The following is a 22,810-nucleotide window of genomic DNA, read 5'->3' on the forward strand; positions in this document are numbered from 1 at the left end:
CTACCTTCTGTCTCCGTGAGTTTGGCAGCACTTGGTGCCTCGCGTGGGGTCGCAGGGGACGGCCTGTTCTCTCAGGTGATGCCCTCCAGCGTCACCCGTGTTGCTGGCGTGTTGGGAATTTCCTTCCTGTCTGAGGCTGAAGAACTTCCGCTGTGTGCGCACCAGGTTTTGCTCGCCCGCGTGTCTCTCGGTGCCCACCGGGTTGAGTCTGTGCCGCAGCCGCCGTGCGCGGTGCTGCCGTGAACACGCGTGGACGGCTGCTCTCAGTGGTGCAGAGTCTGTGCAGAAGTGGATCGCGGGGCCAAGCGGTCGTCGCATTTGCAGTTTTTTGCGGAACCACCGCACTGTTTCCCGCGTGGCTGCTCCGTTCTGCGTTCCCGCCACCGGCCACAAGGTTTCTCCACGTCCTTGTCACACCTGGTGTTTCCCATGGCCGGCAGCAGCCGTTGCGACTGGCGTGAGGCGCCGTCTCCTGCTGGTTTTGGTTGCGTTTCTGTAGCGGTTGGTGACATCGAGCATCTTTCCTTGTGCTGATTGGCCGTCTGTGTGTCGTCGCTGGAGAAATGTCTGTTCAGATCCGTTGCTCATTTTTGAATTGGGGCGCTTGTGTTTTTTGTTGTTGAATTTTAGGAGTTTTCTGTATATTCTGGATGTGACTCCCCAGGTTTGCGATTTGCAAGTGAGCTTCCCGTTCCGTGGCTGCCCGTTACTCTGCTGGGAGGGTCTGGACGTGCGGAAGTGTTCATGAAGTCCTGCTGGTTTGTTTTTTCTTCTGTTGCCTGTGCCTTTTGTGTTGTGTCTAAGAAGTCACCCCACATCCAGTCTGTGAAGCTTCTGCCCTGTGTGCTCCTAAGAGCTGTGTTGTTTTAGGTCTCACATTCAGGTCTCTGATCCATTTGAGCTACTTTTGCGCACGGGGCCAGGTAGGGGCGAGCGTCAGTCCTCTGCACGTGGACATCCAGTGTTCCCAGCGTCCTTTGCTAAAAAGACTGTCTTCTCCCCACTGATGGTCTTGACACACTTGTCAAAAATCATTTGAACCCTGTATTACGCAGTTGACTGTTGCACGTTGATCTTGGGGTTGACAGTTTTCCCTCAGTGATTAAACTCACTTGGTGCTTGATGTCTGTGGCTGTTCCTTGTGCTCCACACACCCCCTGGGGGCACCGGCTGCTTTCCCGCAGTCCACATCTGCACTGTGTGTGTTTCCCGCTTTCTTGCCTCAACTCAGACCTCTGCTGTGGCGTCGAGGGTGACGGGTGACCGGTCTCCTTTCTTGTCTGGGGGGGCAGGGGGAGCTTTCAGGGTTTCACCCTGAGCTGTTGTTTGCTGTGACATTGTCGTGGGGTCTCCTCGTCACATTGGAGAGGTTCCTGTCTCTCCCTGGTTTGCTGAACGTTTTTATTGTAAACTGGCGAAGCCATTTGAACTTGGGTTTTCTTTGTGGGAAAATTTCTAATTGTGGACTCTATTTATTTAATAAGGCATAAAACGTCACATTTTCTATTTCTTCTTTCATCACCTTTGGTTAAGTTGCATTTTCTTGATTTTTGCTAATTAATCTAAACATTCGGGTGCATTGGCGGAAAGTTTCTCCGCACCGTCCCAGCGGCGCCTCCTTTTCGGTTTCAGCGTTGGATGTTTGCACCTTTTCGTTTTCTCTCGAATAGTTTAATCAAGTGTGTATAAACTTCTTTTCAAAGAATTAACATTTGACTTTGTTGGTTCTCTCTGTTGTATTTTTTCTACTTTATTACTTTCTGCTTGTGTCTTTATTATTTCTGTTTGTCTGCTTTCTCTGGGTTAATTTGCTAGTCTCGCTGTAAACCTTTCAGGTGAATTTTCTTTGCTTTTCTTTGTATTTGTTCCAAATATGCATTTTGTTTTTTTTTTTTTTGAGACAGAGCCTCACTCTGTTCCCCAGGCTACAGTGCTGTGGCATCAGCCTAGCTCACAGCAACCTCCAACTCCTGGGTTCAAGCGATCCTCCTGCCTCAGCCTCCCAAGTAGCTGGGACTATAGGCATGTGCCACCAAGCCCAGATAATTTTTTCTATATATTTTTAGTTGTCCAGCTAATTTCTATTTTTTTAGTAGAGATGGGGTCTTGCTCTTGCTCAGGCTGATCTTGAACTCCTGAGCTCAAACAATCCTCCCGCCTCGGCCTCCCAGAGTGCTAGGATTACAGGTGTGAGCCACTGCGCCCGGCACCAAATATGTGTATTTAAAGCAATAAATTTCTGAGCATGGCTTTAGTGGCATAGCACGTTTCCAAGAGAGCGTGTGTTGGCTGTGCCTGTGCATTGCTCAGACGTGTCGTGGTTCCTGTCTCTCCTGCTTGGTGTGTGTGTATTCAGTCCCCTCCTTGGCAGACAGCTTCGTGCTCACCTCACTGCAGGGAGGTATCCCTGACCTGTGTCTAGGTTGGTGTCTTGCAGCTGAGGGCAGGGGTCAGGGTTCACTTCGGGCCTGCAGGTGTCCCACAGGTGAGCTGTGTAGGGAGGGAGGCTCTCCCTTGCCCTCCCTGAAGCAGCAGGGGGAGGGGCTGGCCTGGGTGTTGGTGGATCGTGGGCTGTGGCGGTGGTCTTTTGTTCAGAAGCTCGGTCGGGGTCTGCCACGCCAGTGCCACGTGCAGGCACCGTGGTGCTTGGTACCGAGTGTGATGGCTGCTGTTTGGCCGCGTTGTGCCGTGGAGCCCAGAACAGCAGCACTCGGAGCTGCCTGCGGAAGGTGCCGCGCGGTCCCTCCCAGTGGCCCGAAAGATGGAAGGGCAGCATTAAATACTCCAGCGCGTTGGACAGAGCCGTCCCCAGCGTGTCTCGTTGCCTCTGCTGCCTTGCAGATCGTGACGTCGGCCTCCACGGACCTCCAGGACTACACCTACTACTTCGTCCCGGCGCCCTGGCTGTCAGTCAAGCTGCTGCGGCTGCTGCAGTGCTACCCTCCCCCAGGTAACCGCCGCGGCGCGGCCACCGGCCACCTCCCCGGGGTGATTCCGTGCCTGGGACGTCAGCCTTTTGTTTACCGTCACACGAAGTCTGTCACTGGCCGCGGTTCTGGTTCCGTGGCTCCTCCTGCTGCCGCCGCCTGCGTCTCTGCTTCCGTGGGGCGGTTACTGGGGGACTCGCGGTTGTGTTAAGGTGTGGGCTTGTCTGTGTTTCTGTCGTGTCCGGGCTGCGCAGTTTTTGTGAGAATCTTTTTCAATGAGATGAATCCATTAGGAACTTTGTATCCCAAAATTTTAATGATCTGTATAACCTTCATATACATGTCAAAGGTATTTTTATGTTCATCTTTCATCCTAAAACATTACGTGTGGCTCCTAAGGTTTGGGTCTAGAAACAGAACTCCTTGGTGGAAGAAAGTGCATTAGAGTTTTGGTCACAGATTCCAAATTGTCCTCTGCAAAGATGGCTTTGTTGTTCTAACCTTTGTATTTTACTCTAACTTACTTTCATGTAGGATATTTCTTGTAACTTTCTGTGCTGAACATGTTTTTATCCTGAGGTAGAAACTCTGACCGTGTGGCAGGTGCCCCTGCACGAACTGGGTGTCCGGGGCTTCCCGCCGCGCCCAGGCAGCGCCCGCCCGGCCTGCTGACGGCCCCGCCCCCGCCCCAGCTCTTCTGTCCGGCTGCGTCTGCGGCCTGAGAACGTCTGGCCTTGCTTGTTCTGAGCTCTGGGGCGACGCAGACTCAGGCCCCTCGCGCTTGCCCACCGTGTGCGTGTCCTCGTTCCGTCCCCCCTCTCGGGCCAGTTTCCGATTCCCTGCAGCCGTTTCTGCTGTGATGCGGTTGGCAGAACCTCCGCCCTCCCAAGTTCCCCCGTCCGAGCACTAACCAGGCCCAGCCCGGCTTCGCTTCCGAGATCAGACGCGGTCGGCTGCGTTCAGGGCGGCGTGGCGTCAGACAGCCCTTCTGCGTTCTTGCCGTGTGGCTGCCAGGGGTTCAGCAGGACACTGTCCCCCTCCTGTACGGCTGGGTGGGGTGTGGTTTTTTTTTTTACTAGTCGTGTTGTGTGAGTTGTTTCTGATGTTCTGGTGTTTTTGTTGGTTTCTCATTATTTTTTGATTGATTATTTTCTTCGGGTTCTAGTAGAACCTTAAAATTTTTTTCTTTTTTTAAATTTGTTTTTTGAGACAGTCTCACTCTATCATCTTGGCTAGAGTGCAGTGGTGTCATCGTAGCTCACAGCAACCCCAGACTCCCGAGCTCAAGTGATCCTCCCGCCTCGGCCCCCCAGAGTGCTGGGAATACGGGCTGAGCCACCGTGCCCAGCCCCAAATTTTTTCCTTTTTTATTGCTGTTTACGTGTTGTCTCTTTCTCTTAGAGTATCAGGTAGAGAAACCTTTTCGTCCCCTTTCCCTCAAACTCTTTGATCTGTGTCTTGTCCATGTGTCTCAGATTTTTTCTCTAGACTTCCGTGTCCGTGTCTCAGCAAGAGTATCCGTGTCATTTGCATTGAAATGTGTGTGCAGTTACCGTGGCTGTTCAGTCCTCTTCTTCTTAACATTTACACCGTTTGAATAGGGATACTTAGCATTTTCTCACAGTTGTGTAAATGCTCTCACCTGTGTCCACAAATGTGCATAAACCATTGAAAACACGAGACGTGCGCATGTCGTGAGAGCCGGTCCCCGAGTGGGCAGCAGGACGGGGCGCGGGCTGGGGTGGCCGAGGGCCCCGGAACCTGCTGGCATCTCCCCGTTTCGCCCAGAAGACCCCGCAGTGCGAGGCCGCCTGACCGAGTGCCTGGAGACCATCCTGAACAAAGCCCAGGAGCCGCCGAAGTCGAAGAAAGTCCAGCACTCAAACGCCAAGAACGCGGTGCTCTTCGAGGCCATCAGCCTGATCATCCACCACGACAGGTGAGGTGGCCGCTGAGGAAGGGCGACGCTCCTCCTCGCCGACGCTGGCGGGGCGGGTCCCACTCCGTGTTCATCCGTTTCGCGGCACTGCAGTGCGCCACGGCCGCCCCTCCTTCCCTGCGGCTCCCACGCTCCCCGGAGCCGCCGTCTGTTCTCCGGCCCGGCCTGTCCTCTCTGGTCCCAGCGTCCCCACCTGCTGCTTTGCTGGCCGAGGTCTCTCCGGGGCCTCCTGCCGCTCCCCTGACCACCGGCCCCTGCCCGGCTTCCCCTGTGGTCGCACGGGGACCATGTCGCGCATGTGTCCCGGGGGCTGCCCCGTGGCGTGAGCTGCACTCAGAGTCGGCCTGGGGTCGTTCTGGGCCGTGGTGGTGGCTGTGTCCCCCACGCTGCACAGAGACGCGGCTCAACCGGGGGCTGCCCCGTGGCCTGTGCTGCTCAGCCCCACGCTGCGCCCCCCCGTGCTCTTGCATGTGGTGCCGGGTGGGAGGGAGGGTTCCGTGAGAGTGTCGGCACGGCTCGTGGGCAGGGTGGTAGGAGGCGCCCACCAGGCCCCTGGTGACGAAGGACACGCCAGGCCGCGGGCAGACGTTCCCTACGAGCAGCTAAAACCAACCGTTTTCTACAGCAGTGTTGTTCGCAGGGGTAGTTTCCCAGGACAGTCTGAGAGTCGCTTCAGCAGGGCTGGGAACCGTTAGGATAAAACTTGCAGTGTGGGAGGAAACCTCGTCCTTGTTACTCGCAGGGGAGGAGAACCCAGTCACCAGGAGGCAGCACCGAGCGGGCCGAGCCGTCCCTGAGTTTTCTGGTGACTGGACGGCCCCCTGCCTGGCCCTCCCGCAGCCCCTCCCCGGGGCTCCCGCACGGCCGTCCCGGAGGGCTGCTGAGGGCACAGCTCTGGTCACCGCGTGACCGGCCGCGTGGGGCACTGGGGGGTGCCGGGGGAAGCTCAGGGGCTGCTGGTCTGCGAAGGCTCCTCCCGTCCTCAGCTCTTTGGGGCTGGTGGAATTCTGCAGACACGTGCAGAAAAGCCCCCGCCGGTACGGGAGCTGCCGGTTTTCGTGGTGGTTTATGTGCAGAGCGGATGTAAAGCTGCCTTCGGGGTTTGGGGCTTCCTGGTCTCGGGCAGCGTGGCGGTGCTTAGCACGGTGTCACTTTGCCGTGCGGTCCGAGCCCGGCCTGGCACTCGGCCCCGCCCCGTCCGTGTGGCGCGTGAAGGAAACCCGCACCCCTCTGCCCCCCCGCGCAGTGAGCCCAACCTGCTCGTCCGCGCCTGCAACCAGCTGGGCCAGTTCCTGCAGCACCGGGAGACCAACCTGCGCTACCTGGCGCTGGAGAGCATGTGCACGCTGGCCAGCTCCGAGTTCTCCCACGAGGCCGTCAAGACGCACATCGACACCGTCATCAACGCTCTCAAGGCAAGTGCTCGTCCGCGGGTGGCTGCCGTGGGCACGCCCGTGACGGTCGGGGGGCTGCCCCGGGCCCGCCTGTGACGGTCGGGGGGCGCGGTGCTTCCTGTCGACACAGACCCCGTCCTCAGCACTGAGTCGCTGTGGCCTGGCGCCGTCGCCCCTCTGCCCTGAGGTCCTGCGGCGGCTCCAGGCCACGCTGCCCGCGACGGCGGAGCGGCCCGGCTGTCCCCGTTAGGCTGACGACTGAGTGTCTGTGGCGGCTCCGTGGCTGCCGTGGGAAGGTCACGCTGGGTGGCCTCTTGCACACAGTCCTAAGTAGTTCAGTAACAGAAGTGACTCTTCCTGGTAGAAGGAATATTTTGTCCTTTTCATGTCCAAGAAAACGCCCGCTTTGTGAAGGAAAATTCACTCCTTCAAGGACTAAGGTCCCAGAGTTGGGAGAGCCCAGTCCAGGTTCTTGCTCCCATCGTCTGTCCCTGTTGTCCCTGAGCCGCCCTGAGGGCTGTCGCCCGTGGCCCAGCACACACCGTCTGCCGCGGCCTGGCGGTCGGCCCTGTGGGGACACCGGAGGCAGAGGGGCTTCACGCCGGTTCTAGCTCAGCCTCCCAGCTGTGGCAGAGCAGGCCCCACTCCACCCCTTGGTGCCTACGTGCCGCTCACGGGCATTTTGGGGGTTATTTTGGGTTTTTTGTTTGTTTATTTTTGTAGAGACGGGTCTATGTTACCAGGGCTGGTCTTGAACACCTGGGCTCAAGAGAGCCTCCCGCCTCCACTCCCGAGGTGCTGGGGTGCAGGCCTGGGCCCCGGCGCCCAGCCTGGCTGCCTGTTTGGAACAGGAGGCTGTCGAAGGGCTTCGGTGTGGGCGTCGCCCAGAGCTCGCGGTGCCCCCTCTGTCCTTCCCTGGGGAGTGTGCGGTGACAGCGGTGGCAGCGGTGGCAGCTGGCAGGAGCCCTCCCCCGACCTGCACCGGTGCTTCTCGGGCACAGCGGTGCTGCGTGGCCTCTGCAGGGCTCTCCTGGGCGAGGCGGAGACCTGCCTCGGGACCAGCTCCCTGGCAACTTGGGAGGTGCTGGTCTGTGACCACACAATAGAGGGGCCTGATGACCACACCAGGCCCCGTGCTGGGCCGCAGAGCCACTGGCCACGCCTGGGAGGGGTGGGCAGATGCAGTTTTGTTCTGGGCCGTCCAGACCCCTTTGGTCCAAGTGCAGAGACTGAGGGGGGCGAGCGAGTCGGGGTGAGGGGCCCAGTGAGACCAGGGCCTGTTGGCCTCCTGGACACAGATGCAGGTGAGGGAGGTCGGAGTGGGCGTGGGGACAGGCTGTCCCGCCTGTGCGGGTTGGAGCGTGTGGACGCTCGTGCTACAGGCCACGTGTGTTGCCGTGGACGTGACCACGTCCACGAAGCCTTGCTCTGTCGGTGCTGTGTCTCACTCTGCGCCTTGTTCCGCAGACGGAGCGGGACGTGAGCGTGCGGCAGCGGGCCGTGGACCTCCTCTACGCCATGTGCGACCGCAGCAACGCCCAGCAGATCGTGGCCGAGATGCTGAGCTACCTGGAGACGGCTGACTACTCCATCCGAGAAGAGATTGTGAGTCCCGACGGCCTCGTCCGAGTCCCCTCCTGCCGCAGCTGACGGCCACCATGGGCTCCTCAGTGTGTCATGGTTGTGTTCCCAGGCTGGGCTGGGCCTCCGGGTACCAGGCCCAGGTCCCTCGGCCTTGGCTTTGCCGTCACACAGTAACACAAGAGCCCGCTGTTAGTGGCCGTCCTGGCTGCTGTCCTTTCAGTGTGATGACCCCGTGCGCCAGGCCTGAACGGGGCTGCAGTGGTCTGTGCTGGGCTCTTCGCTGGGCGTGTTTTCTCTGTGTTTCTCGACATCTCTGGGAAGGAAACACTCTGAGCCGTAGCTTGGCTCTGGCCTTAGTCTTGTCGTCTGCAATAAGTGTGCACCTGCCAGGTGTTGAACCTCAGCAGGCACCTGTGTGCGGGACGGAGCGTAACCCGCAGTCTGAGGGAAGAATTCTCAGTGGCCTCGTGGCCAGCAGAGAAGAGCCCAGCACTGTCTTTGTTGCACACCCAGGTCTGGGTGGCCTCTCGGTGACCACCCCTGTGCTGTGGACGGTGGGGTGTAAGCGGGGAGGCCGCCGGCCACGGGGTCTGCAGGGCCGATGGGCTGCTGTCCTGTTACCAGCCGGGCCACATCCTCTCTGTCGTAGGAAAACCATTTCATTTCCTTCCCATCCCTTTTGTGGAAACACAGGATCTAGGAAAACCATTTTCTTCCCTTTCCCTTGGCGGGGGCAGCGCATTTTCTTTTCTGGGGGGACAGAGGGTCTTGCTCTGTCCCCAGGCTGGAGTGCAGTGAGGTGATCACCGTTCACAGCAGCCTCGAACTCCTGGGCTCAAACGGTCCTCCTGCCTCAGCCTCCTGAGTAGCTGGGACTCCAGGCCACTGTGCCCAGCTAATTTTCAGAATTTTTTGTAGAGACGGGGACTCACTATGTTGCCCAGGCTGGTCTCGAACCGTGGGCCTCAAACAATCCTCCTGCCTCTGCCTACCCAAGTGCTGGGGTAACAGGCCCGAGCCACTGTGCCCACTGAAGAGCATTTCCTTACTTGTCTTTCTGGGGAGCAAACGCACCTGGGGTCTCGGGAGCTTTGCAGAGTGCTGGTGTCAGAGCTGGCCGCGGGTGACGGACCAGCCCTGTGCAGGTGTGCGCGGTCGTGCCCGGTCATGCCTGGGGAGACTCGTGGGTTTCCAGCGGTCTTTCACTTTACTCAGCCCTTCTGCGCCGAGGGGTGTGGTTGTCACCGCCCATACGTCAGCGAGGCCCTGCCCCCTGCCCCAGCAGAGACAGGGGCTTCTCGGAGCTGACCTGGAGGGCGGCTGGTGGGGAGAGGGTGGCTTCAAGGCCAGGCCACGGCTGTTCAGTGTAGGGCAGGGCTTGGGCAGGCGGCCTGTCCACTGTGGCCGGCGGCCTGATTCTGGCCTGGCCGGGGCAGCGTAGCCTGGTCTCGCCGCCTGTGGTGGGTGGGGCTGGCCCTGGGGACGGCCGTCGCGAGAACCTGGGCCTCGTCCTGGGTGTTTTCGGTGCTGCCTTGTGCGCTGATCAGCTCAGTGTCCGCTCAGGTGCCCTCTGACGAGTGCGTGTCCCCGTCTGCTCCACCCACGTGAAGAGTGCGACACACACCGTCTCATCCCAGGGTGCCGAGCCCACCTGTCCGTCCAGCCAGGCGTGTCAGAACGTGTTGTCTGTGGTTGTGCTGGGCGCTGGGCCTCTAGACCTGAGCAAGCTCACTCCCTGCCCACAGGGCGGGCGTGTCGCCCTCCACGGAGAGAGGATAAGGCAGCCCCCAGGCGAGGTCTTCCAGAAAAGGCCAGAGCAGGGCGGCCAGTGCAGCGGCTGCCCCGAGGGCTGGGGCGTGGGAGGAGGAGGCCCGGGTGGGAGGTGGCCTCCACCGCGGCCTGGGGACGGCTTCTGTGGGGGGCTCGACGCTCCCTGCGCGAGGCTCTCGTGTGCTTCTGCACACATGGCTCGGCCTTTCTGCGCCTCTTCCGGGCAGTTGTGTGGCCTTCCTTGGCGAAGTCAGCGACTGGAACATTCCGGGCTCGTGGGCTCCGTTGGAAGCTCAGGGAGAGCTTCTGCGTCCTGAGCTTGTGTAGAGACGGTCGGTCCTTCCAGAGCCCTTGCCCGACGCTGGGTGACGGTGTGAGCTGGGGCTCCCCTGACCGGCCGCCCCCGCAGGTGCTGAAGGTCGCCATCCTGGCCGAGAAGTACGCGGTGGACTACGCCTGGTACGTGGACACCATCTTGAACCTGATCCGGATCGCCGGTGACTACGTGAGTGAGGAGGTGTGGTACCGCGTCATTCAGATCGTCATCAACCGGGACGACGTGCAGGGCTACGCCGCCAAGACCGTGTTCGAGGTGCGGCCCGGCGGGGGCAGGTGGGGAGCCCGGCTGGACGGGGGTGCGGTTTCCAGGGCCGTCCTGAGCCCGCTCGCCACGCTTGGAGGTCCCGGCTCTGCTGCTGGCACCTCGCAGGGCTCAGTTTCTCCTCGCCTGACTCCCAGCCGGGCGTCCCTGCTGTCACAGGTGCTGGGGGAAGCCGGGCGGGGGCTCAGACTTGGGGTCTCCAGGAAGCTCTGGGGGGCTCACGCTGACGCACAGCACACCCCGCGTGGCCCTGTGCACCCGGTCACCGTGTCCCTGGTCTCATAGGCCCTCCAGGCTCCGGCGTGCCACGAGAACCTGGTCAAAGTGGGCGGCTACATCCTCGGGGAGTTTGGAAACCTGATAGCCGGGGACCCGAGGTCCAGGTAAGAGACCGGGGAGGGGTCCCAGCCGGGCGAGGCCGGCGAGGCCCCTTCTGTTCTGCATTGAGTCTCCTTTTCCTGCAAGTGACACAGAAGCAGGGTTGTAGTTGTGGGGGGAGGTGGGGCGAGTGGCCAGCCCCGTCAGAGGGGACGTTCCCGTCAGATCTGCCACTGGCAGTGGGGCCTCCCGCGTCTGGGCCGTGGAGCGTTCCTCGCCACGCCCCTCCCCTGCCCGGGCGTGGCGGCGAGCGGAGCCAGGTGACAGTCTCGTCCCCGCCCCGCCCCGCCCCCAGCCCTCTGGTCCAGTTCAACCTGCTGCACTCCAAGTTCCACCTGTGCAGCGTGCCCACCCGGGCGCTGCTACTGTCCACCTACATCAAGTTCGTGAACCTGTTCCCGGAGGTGAAGCCCACCATCCAGGACGTGCTGCGCGGCGACAGCCAGCTGCGCAACGCGGACGTGGAGCTGCAGCAGCGGGCCGTGGAGTACCTGAGGCTCAGCACCGTGGCCAGCACCGACATCCTGGTGGGCAGCGCGCGGGGGTCGTGCGTGTGCGCCCGGCCCGCCTCGCGGTGGGGCCGCGTCGGCGTCTGGGCGTTGGAAGCCAGGGGGCTCTGGACCAACCTGTCCCTACCTGTCCCTTTTTTCTTCCCGACCAGGCAACCGTCCTGGAGGAGATGCCGCCGTTCCCAGAGCGTGAATCCTCCATCCTGGCGAAGCTCAAGAAGAAGAAGGGCCCCGGCACGGTCACGGACCTGGAGGACACCAAGCGGGAGAGGAGCGTGGACGTGAACGGCGGCCCCGAGCCCGCGCCGGCCAGCACCAGCGCTGCGGTGGGTCCCTCGCCTGCTGCGCGCCCAGGCCCCTCGGGCCCCCCAGGGCCGGCAGAGCACTGGCCTGTCGGGCAGAGCCGCTCGCTCACGGCCGCCAGGCTCAGGCGCCGTCTCTGCACGCGGCTCTGCACACCCTGTCCAAGCCCGGCTGCCGTGGCCGGGCCAGCGTCTGCCCGCGGGGCGTGTCTCCCAGGCGTCCTGCTCTGCGTCTCGGCGTGTTTTGGGGGAGGTGGTCACCGCCTCTGCCGCGGGACGGCCTGGCGTGGGAGGCCTGTCCACACGCTTTGTTGGTGCAGAGCACACTTGCCTCACCCTGTCCCAGAGGTTTTCTGCAGCGACTTGGGTCACAGCTAATTCTCCATGTGTGTGACACGATGAGAGTTCACGTCAATGAAACGTCGTTTGTTACTTGCTGGGTGAGAGGTGTCACCTTGAGAGTTGCAGTTTTGTTCCTTTTCCTCCCTGACTGGGGCGGGAACTGGGCGTGCACGGGCGTCTGGCTGTCCTGTCAGAGCCGTGTCGCCGAGACCCCTCCCCAGGGGCCCGTGTGGCTTTCTGCTGTCGTGTTACAGGGGACCCTGGAGGCACTTGTTCCCTCCCCAGGATGCCGGCCCAGGGAGGGGGCCGCGTGGCCAGGGCAGGCCCCCGTGGTGACGTGTGCCACGCGAAGAGAGGCCACAGCCCGGCCAGTTCGCTCGTCAACAGGGTGTTTCCATCTGAGCCTGGAGCTCCTTGCCGGGCGTGGGGGCGACTTGTGCCCCTGCGGACCGCGGCCAGGCCCTGACGAGGCCTGTGTGCTCCAGAGCGCGACATCTCGTCTGCGTCCTCCCCTTCCCCGCTCAGGGTCCTGGCGCAGCGCCCAGCCCGATGCCGTCCCCCCGCGGTGCCCTGATCTGTCCTGCGGCGCTGTCGCATCTGCCTTCTGGCGCCTGCTTGGCTTCCGGGAGCTTGAATTTCGTGATGGGTCGTTTTTGGCGTGAACCATAAATGCACGTTTTCTCCCCGGCCGTCTTCCGCTGTGCCTGGCAGTCGCGTGGGGGGTCGGCTCTGCCGACGCTGTTAGCGTTTCTGCGTGTGCTCCGCAGAGCTGGCGGCCTGCCTGGAACCTGTGCCGTGGGACGTCAGCAACCAGGCGCCGCGTGGTGCAGCCTGCGCCCGTCCTCAGGCCGTCTCTCCCTCTGTCCCGGGCACCGTGACGCTCTGGTTTTGAAGAGGCCACGAAGGTCTTCCTGGCTTCAGAGGTTTGGTTGATGGATTGGGTTGGCAGAGTGGCACGGATTGCTGGAGGCAGACGGCGGGTCAGAGGTTTGCCTGTGCTGTGCCAGGGCAGGGACCTTCCCAGGGACACTGGGCAGCAGCTCCTCTGTGGGCTCCAGGCCAGGGAGAAATGGCAGCTCCTCTGCGGGCTCCAGGCCAGGGAGAAATGGCAGCTCCTCTGCGGGCTCCAAGCCAGGGAGGCCGTGCGTAGAGGAGGACGCAAACCCTGCAGGGCTGCCCGTCGCGCTCAGCAAGGCCACCTCGAAGCCTTTCGCAAACCTGACTGCCTGTCCTGGCCTGGGCAGGGTGCGGGGCACCCTCGTTCCTCTCAGAGGGGCTTTGGTGGCTGGTTTGACAATTGGCGTCAGTCTCCTTTCAGTGGGACCTTATTTGACTTGTCTTTTTGTGTGGCCCTGAGCCGTGAAGTGTGTGTGGGCCTCTGGCCTTTGGCCACACGTGGGCTTGTCTGGCGAGGCCCAGGGTGGGCGTAGTGGGGGTCCCCCGGGGCTCAGCTGTGGCACTCGCGCGTGGCTTAGGGGGAGTCACCTGGGAGTCCCCGACGGGTGTTGGGGGGGCTGTGCCCGGAGCAGGCGGTGAGGGTCAGCGAGACTGGACGTGGCAGGGGGCCTCTTCCAGGTGAGCTCAGTCAGGTTTCTGACTTCAGGCCCCTCCTGACCTCCCTGCACTGTGGCCAGTTTAAGACGCAGTGTAGCACCCTAGCTGGCACCCTGCTGGCACCCTACTGGCACCCTGCTGGCACCCTAGCTGGCACTCTACTGGCACCCTTACTGGCACCCTACTGGCACCCTAACTGCGTTCATGCGAAACAGCCTGAGGGTCTAGACTCGGGTAATTATAAACCAGTGTTTTACTCGTGTGGACGTCCAGGGGGACACTGAAGTCATTCACGTGAGTCTTCAAGGCAGGTGTCGCGTCTCTGGTTGTAGCATCCCGTGGTCACGGTGACGGTCCCCACCACAGTGCCCGTGGCTGGGTGGGGAATGCCCCTCGCATGGCGTCGGGTGTGCCGTGCCGTGCCGTGCCGTGCCGTGCCGTGCCGTGCCGTGCGGGGGGCCCTGTGTGCGGCGGCCGTGCTGCCGCGTGTGGAGCGTGAGCCGGCGGCGGGCGGAGCTGAGCCTGACGTTGCCGTGGTGCTCGGCTGACCTCTGCCCAGAACCGCAGAGCAGTTATTTTTTAAAAAGCGTCTGTGCTGCAGAGTCAGCGACTTTTTATCCATGACTGAATAAAACTTAATGGTTAAACTCAGAATGTACCCGAATAAGTTAGTTGCTTGCTTTTTCATCCTTTAAAACCTATTCTCGTGGCAGAGACATACATGTTTTGTTTCTGAAACCGTGTTTCTTTTTGATCTCTTTCATGGTAAAAATTGTTTCATGACTTTTTTTTTATTCAAATAGCATTTGGGAAAAAATATAGGCTGTTTTTCTAGTTGTGTGAAATTGTGTTTCATCTTTTACGTGCGGTTATCTTCAGGCTCGACTCCAGGGTGCGCCTGCTCCCAGGAAATGACCGTCAGCACTCACCCGCCCGGCGAGGCCCGGCCGTGTGGCCGCCGTGGGCGAGGCCGTGGTGCGTGAGCTGCCTGGGGTCAGCCGGGCCCGGCGGCTCCACGCCGACACTCCCCTTCCTTCCTTTCCAGTCCACGCCGTCTCCGTCGGCGGACCTGCTGGGTCTGGGGGCCGCCCCTGCCGCCCCCACGGGCCCCCCACCCTCGTCTGGCGGCGGGCTGCTCGTGGATGTGTTCTCAGACTCTGCCTCCGCGGCCGCACCCCTCGCTCCCGGCTCCGAAGACAACTTTGCCAGGTAGCTGGGTTTCCTGAGTCCTGGAGGTGGGACTGTGCCCCGAGCTCCCTGACCTGCGCGGGGCCTGGCCAGCTGGACAGAGGTGGGCAGCGCTGCTCCCTCCCGGCTACTGTGCTCGGGGGAGGCCACGGGAGCCGTGCTGTGTGGGTGGGTTTGCTCTGTGACGCCCCACCCCGCCCCTGCGCACGGCCTGCCGCTGTTCATGACGTGGCCATTTCAAGAACGAAAAGCGAGGTAAAAGAAGCCCCATGGAGGCAGGCGTGGTGGCACACGCCTGTAGTCCCGGCCCTTTGGAGACTGAGGCAGGAGGATGGCTTGAGCCCAGGAGTTGGAGGCTGCAGTGAGCTGTGGTGACGCCACGGCACTGTAGCCTGGGCAACAGAGCGAGACCCTGTCTCAAAACAACCACAAAAGCAGCGGCCACGTGGGCCTGTCGTGGGCGGTGCCTGTCCGTGTGGTGGCCTTGGAGCCGCCCTGCACCTGTTCTCGGGCGTTTGCAGCTGCTGCTTCTGCCCCTTCAGCCCTTTCCAGCCTGACTTAGGTGTTCCCTCTTTGTCTTCTGGGTTCCCATCCTTTGGTTTTTTTTTTAAAAGAAACATTCTTTAGTTGGTTAATCGAGGACCCTCATAGAGCCCCTGCCCTGTGCACGGCCTGGGCCTTCCTGCCGGGCGTCTCTCCTCCTGCCTGACTCCGTGGGTGTCTGAGGCCTCTGGGTCTGTCCCGGCCTCGTTGTCCCTGTGTCCCCGTTTTCAAAACACGAGCGTCAGACTGTCCTTCGCTCTCTGTCGGCTGATGCTGTGCGTTTCTCCCCCTGCCGTCTGCCCTCGCCTGTCTGCTTGTTTCTGAGTCAGGCCGGAGGCGTGAGGGGTCCCTGAGCCCTCTGTCCCTGCCCTGCTGGGAGCTCGGGGGCGACGGCCCTCTGTCCCCACAGTAGATTCCTGCTGTTGAGAATGACGTGGGAAGGACAGGTTAGGCGCGGGGTGCCTCTCTGGCTGAAAACAGGCCTGTGACGTGCCCTAGAACGGCCGCGTGTGGGATTCAGAAGCACCACACAGAGCCCAGGTTCCGCGGCCTGGCCGTGGCCGCGGCCTGCTCTCCTGCCGGGGACACGTAGGGACTGTCCGAGGCGCCGGGGGTCCCTCCCGTGCAGGACACACGTCCCCCGGCGCCTGCCCGTCTCTGAGGCTGCGCCAGAGGCCACACGCGGCCCATGCGCTCTCCGCACGTCCGCGGAGCTTCTCCCAGGTGGCCGCCCTGGTGCCCCAGCGTCCGGCACGTGTGCCCTCCGCACGCTGCCGCCCCCCACCGCGCCTGGCCCTGGCCACAGCCCTCCCTCCCGCGCCGCGCCGGCTCCCAGTGCCCATGGCGTGGGGGGGGGGGGCGTGCGGGCCGCCTGCCCCCCTCGTTTCCTCGGGACCCAGCTCACCACGCCATTGTCCCGTATGTCAGAAAACTTTCAAGTTCTTCTGAGGTAAACACGAGCAAAAACCGACAAACGTTATTTTATTTTTCCTTAATTCTGTGTAGTGTAGACAGATGCCCTGGTAGTGAGCAAGGTCCCGGTTCCCTGAGCAGCGTCGACCGTGCAGATGAGGCCGGGTGGGGGGGCCCAGCTCGGGCCAGGCGCTGGCCACACGTGGCCTGTCACGCCCCCCTGGAGGGGAGCGTGGAGCCTGGTCCGTGCAGAGCGTGCGTCATGCCCCGTCCTGTCCGTGTCCGCGAGGGGCGCTGACTGTGGACCAGCACTTCCAGGAAAAGCCGCTGGACACAGGGACCGCTCACGTCCCTCCCGGGCCGCCTGTGTCACCAGCTGTGTCACCGCCTGTGTCCCCGGCTGTGCTCACGTTCTGGAGCTGGTGGCTGCCTGCTCTGATGGTCTTGGGAACAGCTTTCTGCTTTTTCATTCCCTGGTGTCCCATAGGGGTTTTCCCGGCCTCAGCGCGGTTTTCCCAAACAACCCTCGTATTTCAGCCGGCGGCTTTGAGTGACGCACATACTATTCCTTCTCCCCTAGGTTTGTTTGTAAAAATAATGGTGTGTTGTTTGAAAACCAGCTGCTTCAAATTGGACTTAAGTCTGAATTTCGGCAGAATTTAGGTATGTGTTTAGATTACTTAATTAAAACTTCTCTTAGAAATTAGAGGAAATTACGAGAAAATATTTCCAGCTCTTACACTGATAGGGGCCTGGTACCCAGAGCAGGTAAAGAGCTCCTCCAACTCCACAGCAAGAAACCAGCCCGGTTAACAATGGCAAAGGATTGGAGAAGACGTCTCTCCAAACACACAAATGATCCATAGGCCCATGACAGGGTCCTCAGAGTCATCCGTCAGCAGGAAGCGCAAACCAAACCCACGGGAGGTGCCACCTCGCGCGTCAGGAAGGCCACGGAGGAGCGAGGGCGGGTGGGGGAGCCCTGTGCTCTGGGCGCGTGACCGAGAGCCACTCTGCACGCAGCGCGGCGGCTCCCCACAAAACCGAAACAGAATCAGCACGTGGCCCAGCAGCCCTGCGTGGGTGTGTCCTCAAAGGAGTTAAGAGCAGGGTCCCCAAGAGGAGTCTGCACCCCCGTTCACAGTGGCCGAGGGTGGCGGCAGCCCGGCTGTCCGTGGCACGCGAGTGGTCAGTGACACGTGGGCTCTCCGTGCAGTGGGACATTATCCAGCCTCAGAGAGAAGGAGCTCCTGGCTGGGCAGTCGGTGGCTCACGCCTGGGAACTCCTGCTCTGGAGGCCGGAGCAGGGACGCTGTTGAGGCCGGGAGTTCAGACTGAGCCTCTTAAAAGAGGACAAAGAAGGGGGACGGGAGGTTCTGCCACAGCTGCGCGGGGACGAGTCTTGAGGACGCTGCCAGACGCAGAGGGACAAGTGCCGTGAGGTGCGTCCCTGAGGTCCCCAGAGCAGGCAGACCCGTGGAGACGGGGTGGATGGGGCAGGGTTGGGGGGGGACAGGGAGTCAGTGCTTGATGGGAGCAGAGCTTCAGTTTGGGAAAACGAGAACATTCTGGAGACGGGTGGTGGTGAAAATACCACGGTGTGAATGTGCCTAAGGCCACTGAACTATATGCTTAAAAATGGCGAAAATGGTAAATTTTAGGTTATGTGTATTTCCCACAATTTAAACAAAGAAAGGAAAAAACCTTTGAGGGGAACAAAGCCCACCGAACCCCGGGGTTTGCCGCAGTAGCCCCTCTGGGCCGCGGCCCCTGCCTCCCCCAGGCGCGAGGGCCCGTTCTCTCTGCTGTGCGAAACCAGCCCAGTGTGGGAAAGGGGAGAAGGAGACGCCTGCCTCCGGGCCCTCTGGGAACGTCGGGAGGGCCGGCAGAGTCATTCCCAGACGGGGTCGTGCGGTTCCTCATGCGACAAGGGTTCCAGCTCTCCGCCATGACGACGTCACCCAGGTTTTTGTTCTTGTTTTTTAAATCGTGGGAGGAGTGACGACAAACTGTCCCTTTTAGAGTATTGGAGGTTTATTTGGTTTCTGAATTCAAAGGGTATGAAAATACTCACAAAGACTTTTGTGAAGGTTTGTACGGTGACATAAGTCATCGAACCTGGCAGTGCGTCCTCAGTGTGGGCCTGTGCAGGGTGGTGACCCGGCTGCAGGGAGGCTCGCGTGCCCTGGTGTTGGAGGGTGGTCCCCGCTGGGTGACACCAGTGCCCGGCCGTGTGGACACCGGCCCGCGGGGCTGCCCGGGGGGCGGCAGCGGAGCAGGTGTGGGTGTCTGTGTGCTGTAGTCACGGCCCGGGGCGTCCCCAGAGATGGCCCCGCCAGGCCCCGCCAGGTGCAGCCGAGCCTCCCAGCCTGGCGTCTGCTGGTTCTGCCCTGTGGGCGCCGTCCTCGGGTGGCTGCGTAGGAGGAAGGCGCAGGAGAAGGGTGCCCAGGGCAGTCCCTGTGCCCAGCTCTGGCGTGCTTTTTTTGAGACCACAAAAAATTTGTTCTTAATTTTAACAGCAATCGTAGATCACAATAATGAAATTCAGCTGGGCTTGCAGGGGCGCTTTTGTTTCCAGTATTACTGTTACTCAGGATGACATTGTCCAGGATAAATCCTTCTGGATAAGTGTGAAATGGTGTGTGTAAAATAAATTGTTTTTGTTTCCTAGGTCGGATGTTTATATTTTATGGTAATAAGACCTCCACGCAGTTCCTGAATTTCACTCCAACGCTGATCTGTCCGGACGACCTTCGGTCTCATATCCTTGGTCCCGGCCCCCACGCAGACACGGAGTAGTCTGGGGTGTAGAGGCGGCTTTTGAGGAAGGTTTTTGTTCTTGTTTTTGTTTTTGCTTTGGTCAAAATAGCAGAATAGTTCCAGAAGCCGTAGTGACGGTCGTATTTGGGAGCTAATTTTTGACAGTGCGTCTGGAAACGAGACGCAGGCGTGTCCCCTCTCCGTTGGCTGCCTGGAGGCACTTCCTTTTTCAGCTCGTGTCAGTTCTCCTGCGACTTTCTCCTAGGTCCCTGGGCACTTCGGTTTCCTTCTCCGCCAGGTCTCGCAGGTGGGCCACGGGCGCAGAGTGTGACGGTGCCGGGGGGGTGGAGCCCCCACACCCGGCGAGCTTGCGTCTGCGCCCGGCAGCTCCTTGCTCAGACCGCAGACTTGTCTCTCGGTAAACGCCTGGGATGTTGTTAGAGATTCCCAGCTAGACGGTGGGAACGCGGGTGCCGGTGGTGCTGTCCGGGTGTCTCTTCCTTCGAGGATAGGTCCCCCGAGAGAAACGGGCACGAAGACCCCAGCTTGGCCAGAGAGGGCAGCGGCTCCCCTTGGGAGTTACGGTCAGAGCCGAGTGTGGAGCCGTGACCTCCTTACCACGGGCTGGTCCACGTTCGTTTTAAGGGGAGCGTGTTTAAATGCAGACTGCTAAAGCTGGGTGTTCCAAAACCATCATTAAAAATACACGTACGTGGCATCAGCTGTACTGAAGGCTTTGCCCAAGATCGGGGCAGAAGCCCTGACTCTACAGAGCCCACCTGGCGTCTCTCCTCGGGGTCCGCAGGGCTCCCCAGCAGCGGGGGAGGCACCCAGCCCAGCGGCCGCTTGGCCGCTCCCTGCTGGCCTCCTGGGCCCAGCCTGGCGGGAACCACCGCTTCTCCGTGGGGTGGGGGTTTTGCACACAAGCCCTTTGTTTGCCAAAGTGGGGCAGATTCTCTTCTGATGCACGTAGTGCTCGGAAGCCTGTTCTAGAATCCCTGAAGTTGTCTTGCTGTAATACCGAGTGCGTTTCTGCTAACAGCCGCAAAAATCTGCACGCACGTTGCATAGCTGAGGTTCGTAAAATGGAAGCAAATAAGTAAAATGGCCAATATATGAATCTGAGCGACTCCTTAGAAGGGCCACTTTGGTAGTAATGAGATGCAGACGGCATTTCGTGGCTTGTCTGATGTTGGGCTGCGGCGGGGTGGAGGGTGGGCCGGGTGGCGTGTGTGGCCGGACCCCCTCCCTCGCGTGGCCGCGGACCCGTGGCGGGCACTGCCGGCCCCGCGCCCCGCCGTGGCCTGGACTCCTTGACGCGCGCACACCTGAACCTGCAGACCAAGCCCGTGGACCCCACCGTGGACGGGGGCGCCCAGGTGCAGCAGGTGGTCAACATTGAGTGCGTGTCCGACTTCACGGAGGCACCGGTCCTCAACATTCAGTTCAGGTGAGCGCTGCGTGGGGCCTGAGCTGCGCCCGGGGCTGCAGGTCCTCACGGAGCCTCAGTCTCCCTCCCGACATGCGCTGTGCGCAGGCGCCGAGGACGTGGGGAGGGACGCGAGCCAGGACGCTGGGTGGCAGCACAGCAGTGCCATGGTGGGGCCTCGGGTGCCGCCCTCGGCCGGGCAGCGGGGGGTCTTTCTGAGCCCAGGCGCTTCTGCTGAGACACGGGGCCACCCCGCGGCGTGGCAGACACCCCGGCCCCGCGTCCCCGCTGGGCTCGGCCCGGACGGACGCCGCGGGGAGACTGGCAGCTGGCCTCCCGCAGACGCTGGTCCCCGGTGTGGGTCTGTGTGGTTGTACTCAGTTGCGCGCTCCAGTTTGCTTACGTTTCAAAGACACAAGTGTTTTGTGTGTGGCCGTTCATTGCTCTCAGATGACGACACCGTGGTGTGCACAGCCAGCTCCCAGCTGGGTGTTTGCAGGGCCAAAAGTGTTGGAAAAGCACATTTTCAAACATTAAAAGTATGGAGAATTTAAGACTGTGTATTTTGCAGAATTTGGGGAAACAAACGTGCAAATTTTTGTTTCATTTTGTAGACAAATGCTTCTTTTTGTCTTTTCATGGGAAAAATCCCACACGATTGACACAGACTTGGGGTTCCAAGAAACAGATGAGTGGGAGAGGCGAAGCCACGCGGGTGTCCCGCAGGGGGTCTGTGGCCGCCTGCTGGGAGGAGATTCGGGGCTGCATGTGGCAGGGTGGGGGCTCGAGGCTTGGCCCCCTTCAGATGGCCCTTGGTGGATGGGGACACCTTCCACCCGCGGCCTCTGCCTGGCCCCTGGGGATGTGCCCCCTGCCCTCTGCCCTCCCCAATGGGCCCCTGCTGCTCGCAGGTATGGGGGCACCTTCCAGAACGTGTCTGTTCAGCTGCCCATCACCCTCAACAAGTTTTTCCAGCCCACGGAGATGTCGTCTCAGGATTTCTTCCAGCGCTGGAAGCAGTTAAGCAAGTACGAGGCCGGGGTCCCGGGGGCCGGGCGGGAGGGGCTCACTGCACAGGGTGGTCTCGCCTCCGGCCCAGAATGCTCAGCGTTGTCGCTGCTGCCCCCAGTCCCCAGCAGGAAGTGCAGAACATCTTCAAGGCGAAGCACCCGATGGACACAGAGATCACTAAAGCCAAGGTGAGGGCCGTGCGGGCGTCCTCCGGTGGGCGCGCCGCCTGCGACGCTGTGCGATGTTGGTCTCCCGCTTCTTTTGGGCAGATTATTGGATTTGGTTCTGCGCTGCTTGAAGAAGTGGACCCTAACCCTGCCAATTTCGTGGGGGCTGGCATCATCCACACCAAGACCACCCAGACCGGGTGTCTGCTGCGCTTGGAGCCCAACCTGCAGGCCCAGGTCAGGCCCCTCGGGGACGCGGCTGCGCTTGGCTGCGGTCTCTGCTCTGCCCCCTCCACACGGCCAGGCGTGCGGATCTCAGCGTGGCCCGCTTGGTCTCCCCACCACCCCGACAACCATGTGACGTTCCCATCACCCGGAAAGCTCCCCCCAGCGGCGACCGGCACAGAGCGGGCTGGGACCCGTGTGCTCGCGGCTGTTGACGCTCCCCTGTGCCGCCGCCTCCCTCCTCCCCCAGCGCCGCTCCGTCTCCCGGAGGTGCCGGCGTGTGTCCCGCTCTCCTGCCGGACACCTGTTTCTGCGTCACTTGGGTGATGTCCAGAGAGCAGCTGCCGGCCCCCGGCAGGCGTGTGGGTAGCGGGGTGAGGAGCTGCCAGGTTGCCCCCAGGGCCACTGTGCCATGCACGGCCGTGTGAGGTTCCCGTCTCGCTGGCGCGCGCTGTCGCCAGACTTTCCCGTTTCCTCTGCTGAGAGCGTGCGGTGCTCAGGCCTCCAGAGGGCCGAGCCGCAGCCCGCGGGCCCCGGCCGCACTGACCCTGTGCCTCTTGCAGATGTACCGGCTCACGCTGCGGACCAGCAAGGAGACCGTGTCCCAGAGGCTGTGCGAGCTGCTGTCGCAGCAGTTCTGATCGCGAGGAGGGAAGCCAGGCCGTGCACGTGCGCCTTCGCCATCTCCGCCTCTGTCTCGGTGACCCTCCTGCACACACGCACCCTGTCTGCGTCCCGCAGCGCACGGCCTCCCGGCCGCTCTTCCAGGCCCGTCCCTCGTGGGCCGCCCCGGAGGAGGGGCTCAGCCCTGCAGGGGCCGAGTGCGGAGGACGGAGTGTGGACCCTGGGATCAGTTTTTATAGAAATCAAGACAGTTCCGTGGTTGAATCTACAAATTAAAGGGAGGTTAGAAGTTTGAACGGAAGTGGAAATTTTGTTGAGGTTTTACTGAAATGCCGCTGCTGTGTTGCTCATCTGCTCTCTGATGTTCTGAGCGTGGCGGCACCATCGCGCCGTCGTGAGGCTGACCCTCGGCTGCCTGGCCGTCCCTGCGGGGGGCCCTGGGCCAGGCAGCGCGTCCGCACACGGCAGGGCCCTGGGAGGCGGGCGCAGCTGTCCTTGTGGGTTTGCTGCTGCACCAGCTGCACAGTCTGTCTGGGGCAGGATTTTAACCTAGAACTTGGAAACATCCGTTTTTAACGAAGCTGTGGGTGGAAGCGCATTTCCTGGCTGGGTTTAAGTCTGTTCTCTTTTCCCGGCACCAGTGTTCCCGAG

At 61.2% G+C, this 22,810-nt stretch overlaps 1 protein-coding gene across 2 annotated transcripts in view; it reads left to right on the top strand.

The window, feature by feature from the left end:
• The window catches only part of AP2A2 (adaptor related protein complex 2 subunit alpha 2), a 77,028-nt gene extending 54,573 nt beyond the window's left edge, over nucleotides 1-22,455 (top strand). Inside the window, exons 7-22 of one of the 2 annotated variants that reach the window (XM_069471870.1) lie at nucleotides 2,842-2,950; nucleotides 4,716-4,866; nucleotides 6,113-6,281; nucleotides 7,728-7,865; nucleotides 10,024-10,206; nucleotides 10,501-10,598; nucleotides 10,889-11,120; nucleotides 11,255-11,428; nucleotides 14,346-14,509; nucleotides 16,524-16,606; nucleotides 18,615-18,704; nucleotides 20,030-20,153; nucleotides 21,044-21,160; nucleotides 21,262-21,331; nucleotides 21,413-21,547; nucleotides 22,099-22,455. In XM_069471870.1, the coding sequence (XP_069327971.1) occupies nucleotides 2,842-2,950; nucleotides 4,716-4,866; nucleotides 6,113-6,281; nucleotides 7,728-7,865; nucleotides 10,024-10,206; nucleotides 10,501-10,598; nucleotides 10,889-11,120; nucleotides 11,255-11,428; nucleotides 14,346-14,509; nucleotides 16,524-16,606; nucleotides 18,615-18,704; nucleotides 20,030-20,153; nucleotides 21,044-21,160; nucleotides 21,262-21,331; nucleotides 21,413-21,547; nucleotides 22,099-22,176 (2,115 nt within the window). In that variant the 3' untranslated portion in view covers nucleotides 22,177-22,455. The remainder of the gene's footprint in view (nucleotides 1-2,841; nucleotides 2,951-4,715; nucleotides 4,867-6,112; nucleotides 6,282-7,727; nucleotides 7,866-10,023; nucleotides 10,207-10,500; nucleotides 10,599-10,888; nucleotides 11,121-11,254; nucleotides 11,429-14,345; nucleotides 14,510-16,523; nucleotides 16,607-18,614; nucleotides 18,705-20,029; nucleotides 20,154-21,043; nucleotides 21,161-21,261; nucleotides 21,332-21,412; nucleotides 21,548-22,098) is intronic. The other variant, XM_069471871.1, reaches the window with a different exon arrangement.
• The last annotated feature ends 355 nt before the right edge of the window (nucleotides 22,456-22,810 follow it).

The sequence above is a fragment of the Eulemur rufifrons genome, chromosome 6, assembly GCF_041146395.1.
Source record: "Eulemur rufifrons isolate Redbay chromosome 6, OSU_ERuf_1, whole genome shotgun sequence".
In the NCBI taxonomy this organism is placed as follows: domain Eukaryota; kingdom Metazoa; phylum Chordata; class Mammalia; order Primates; family Lemuridae; genus Eulemur; species Eulemur rufifrons.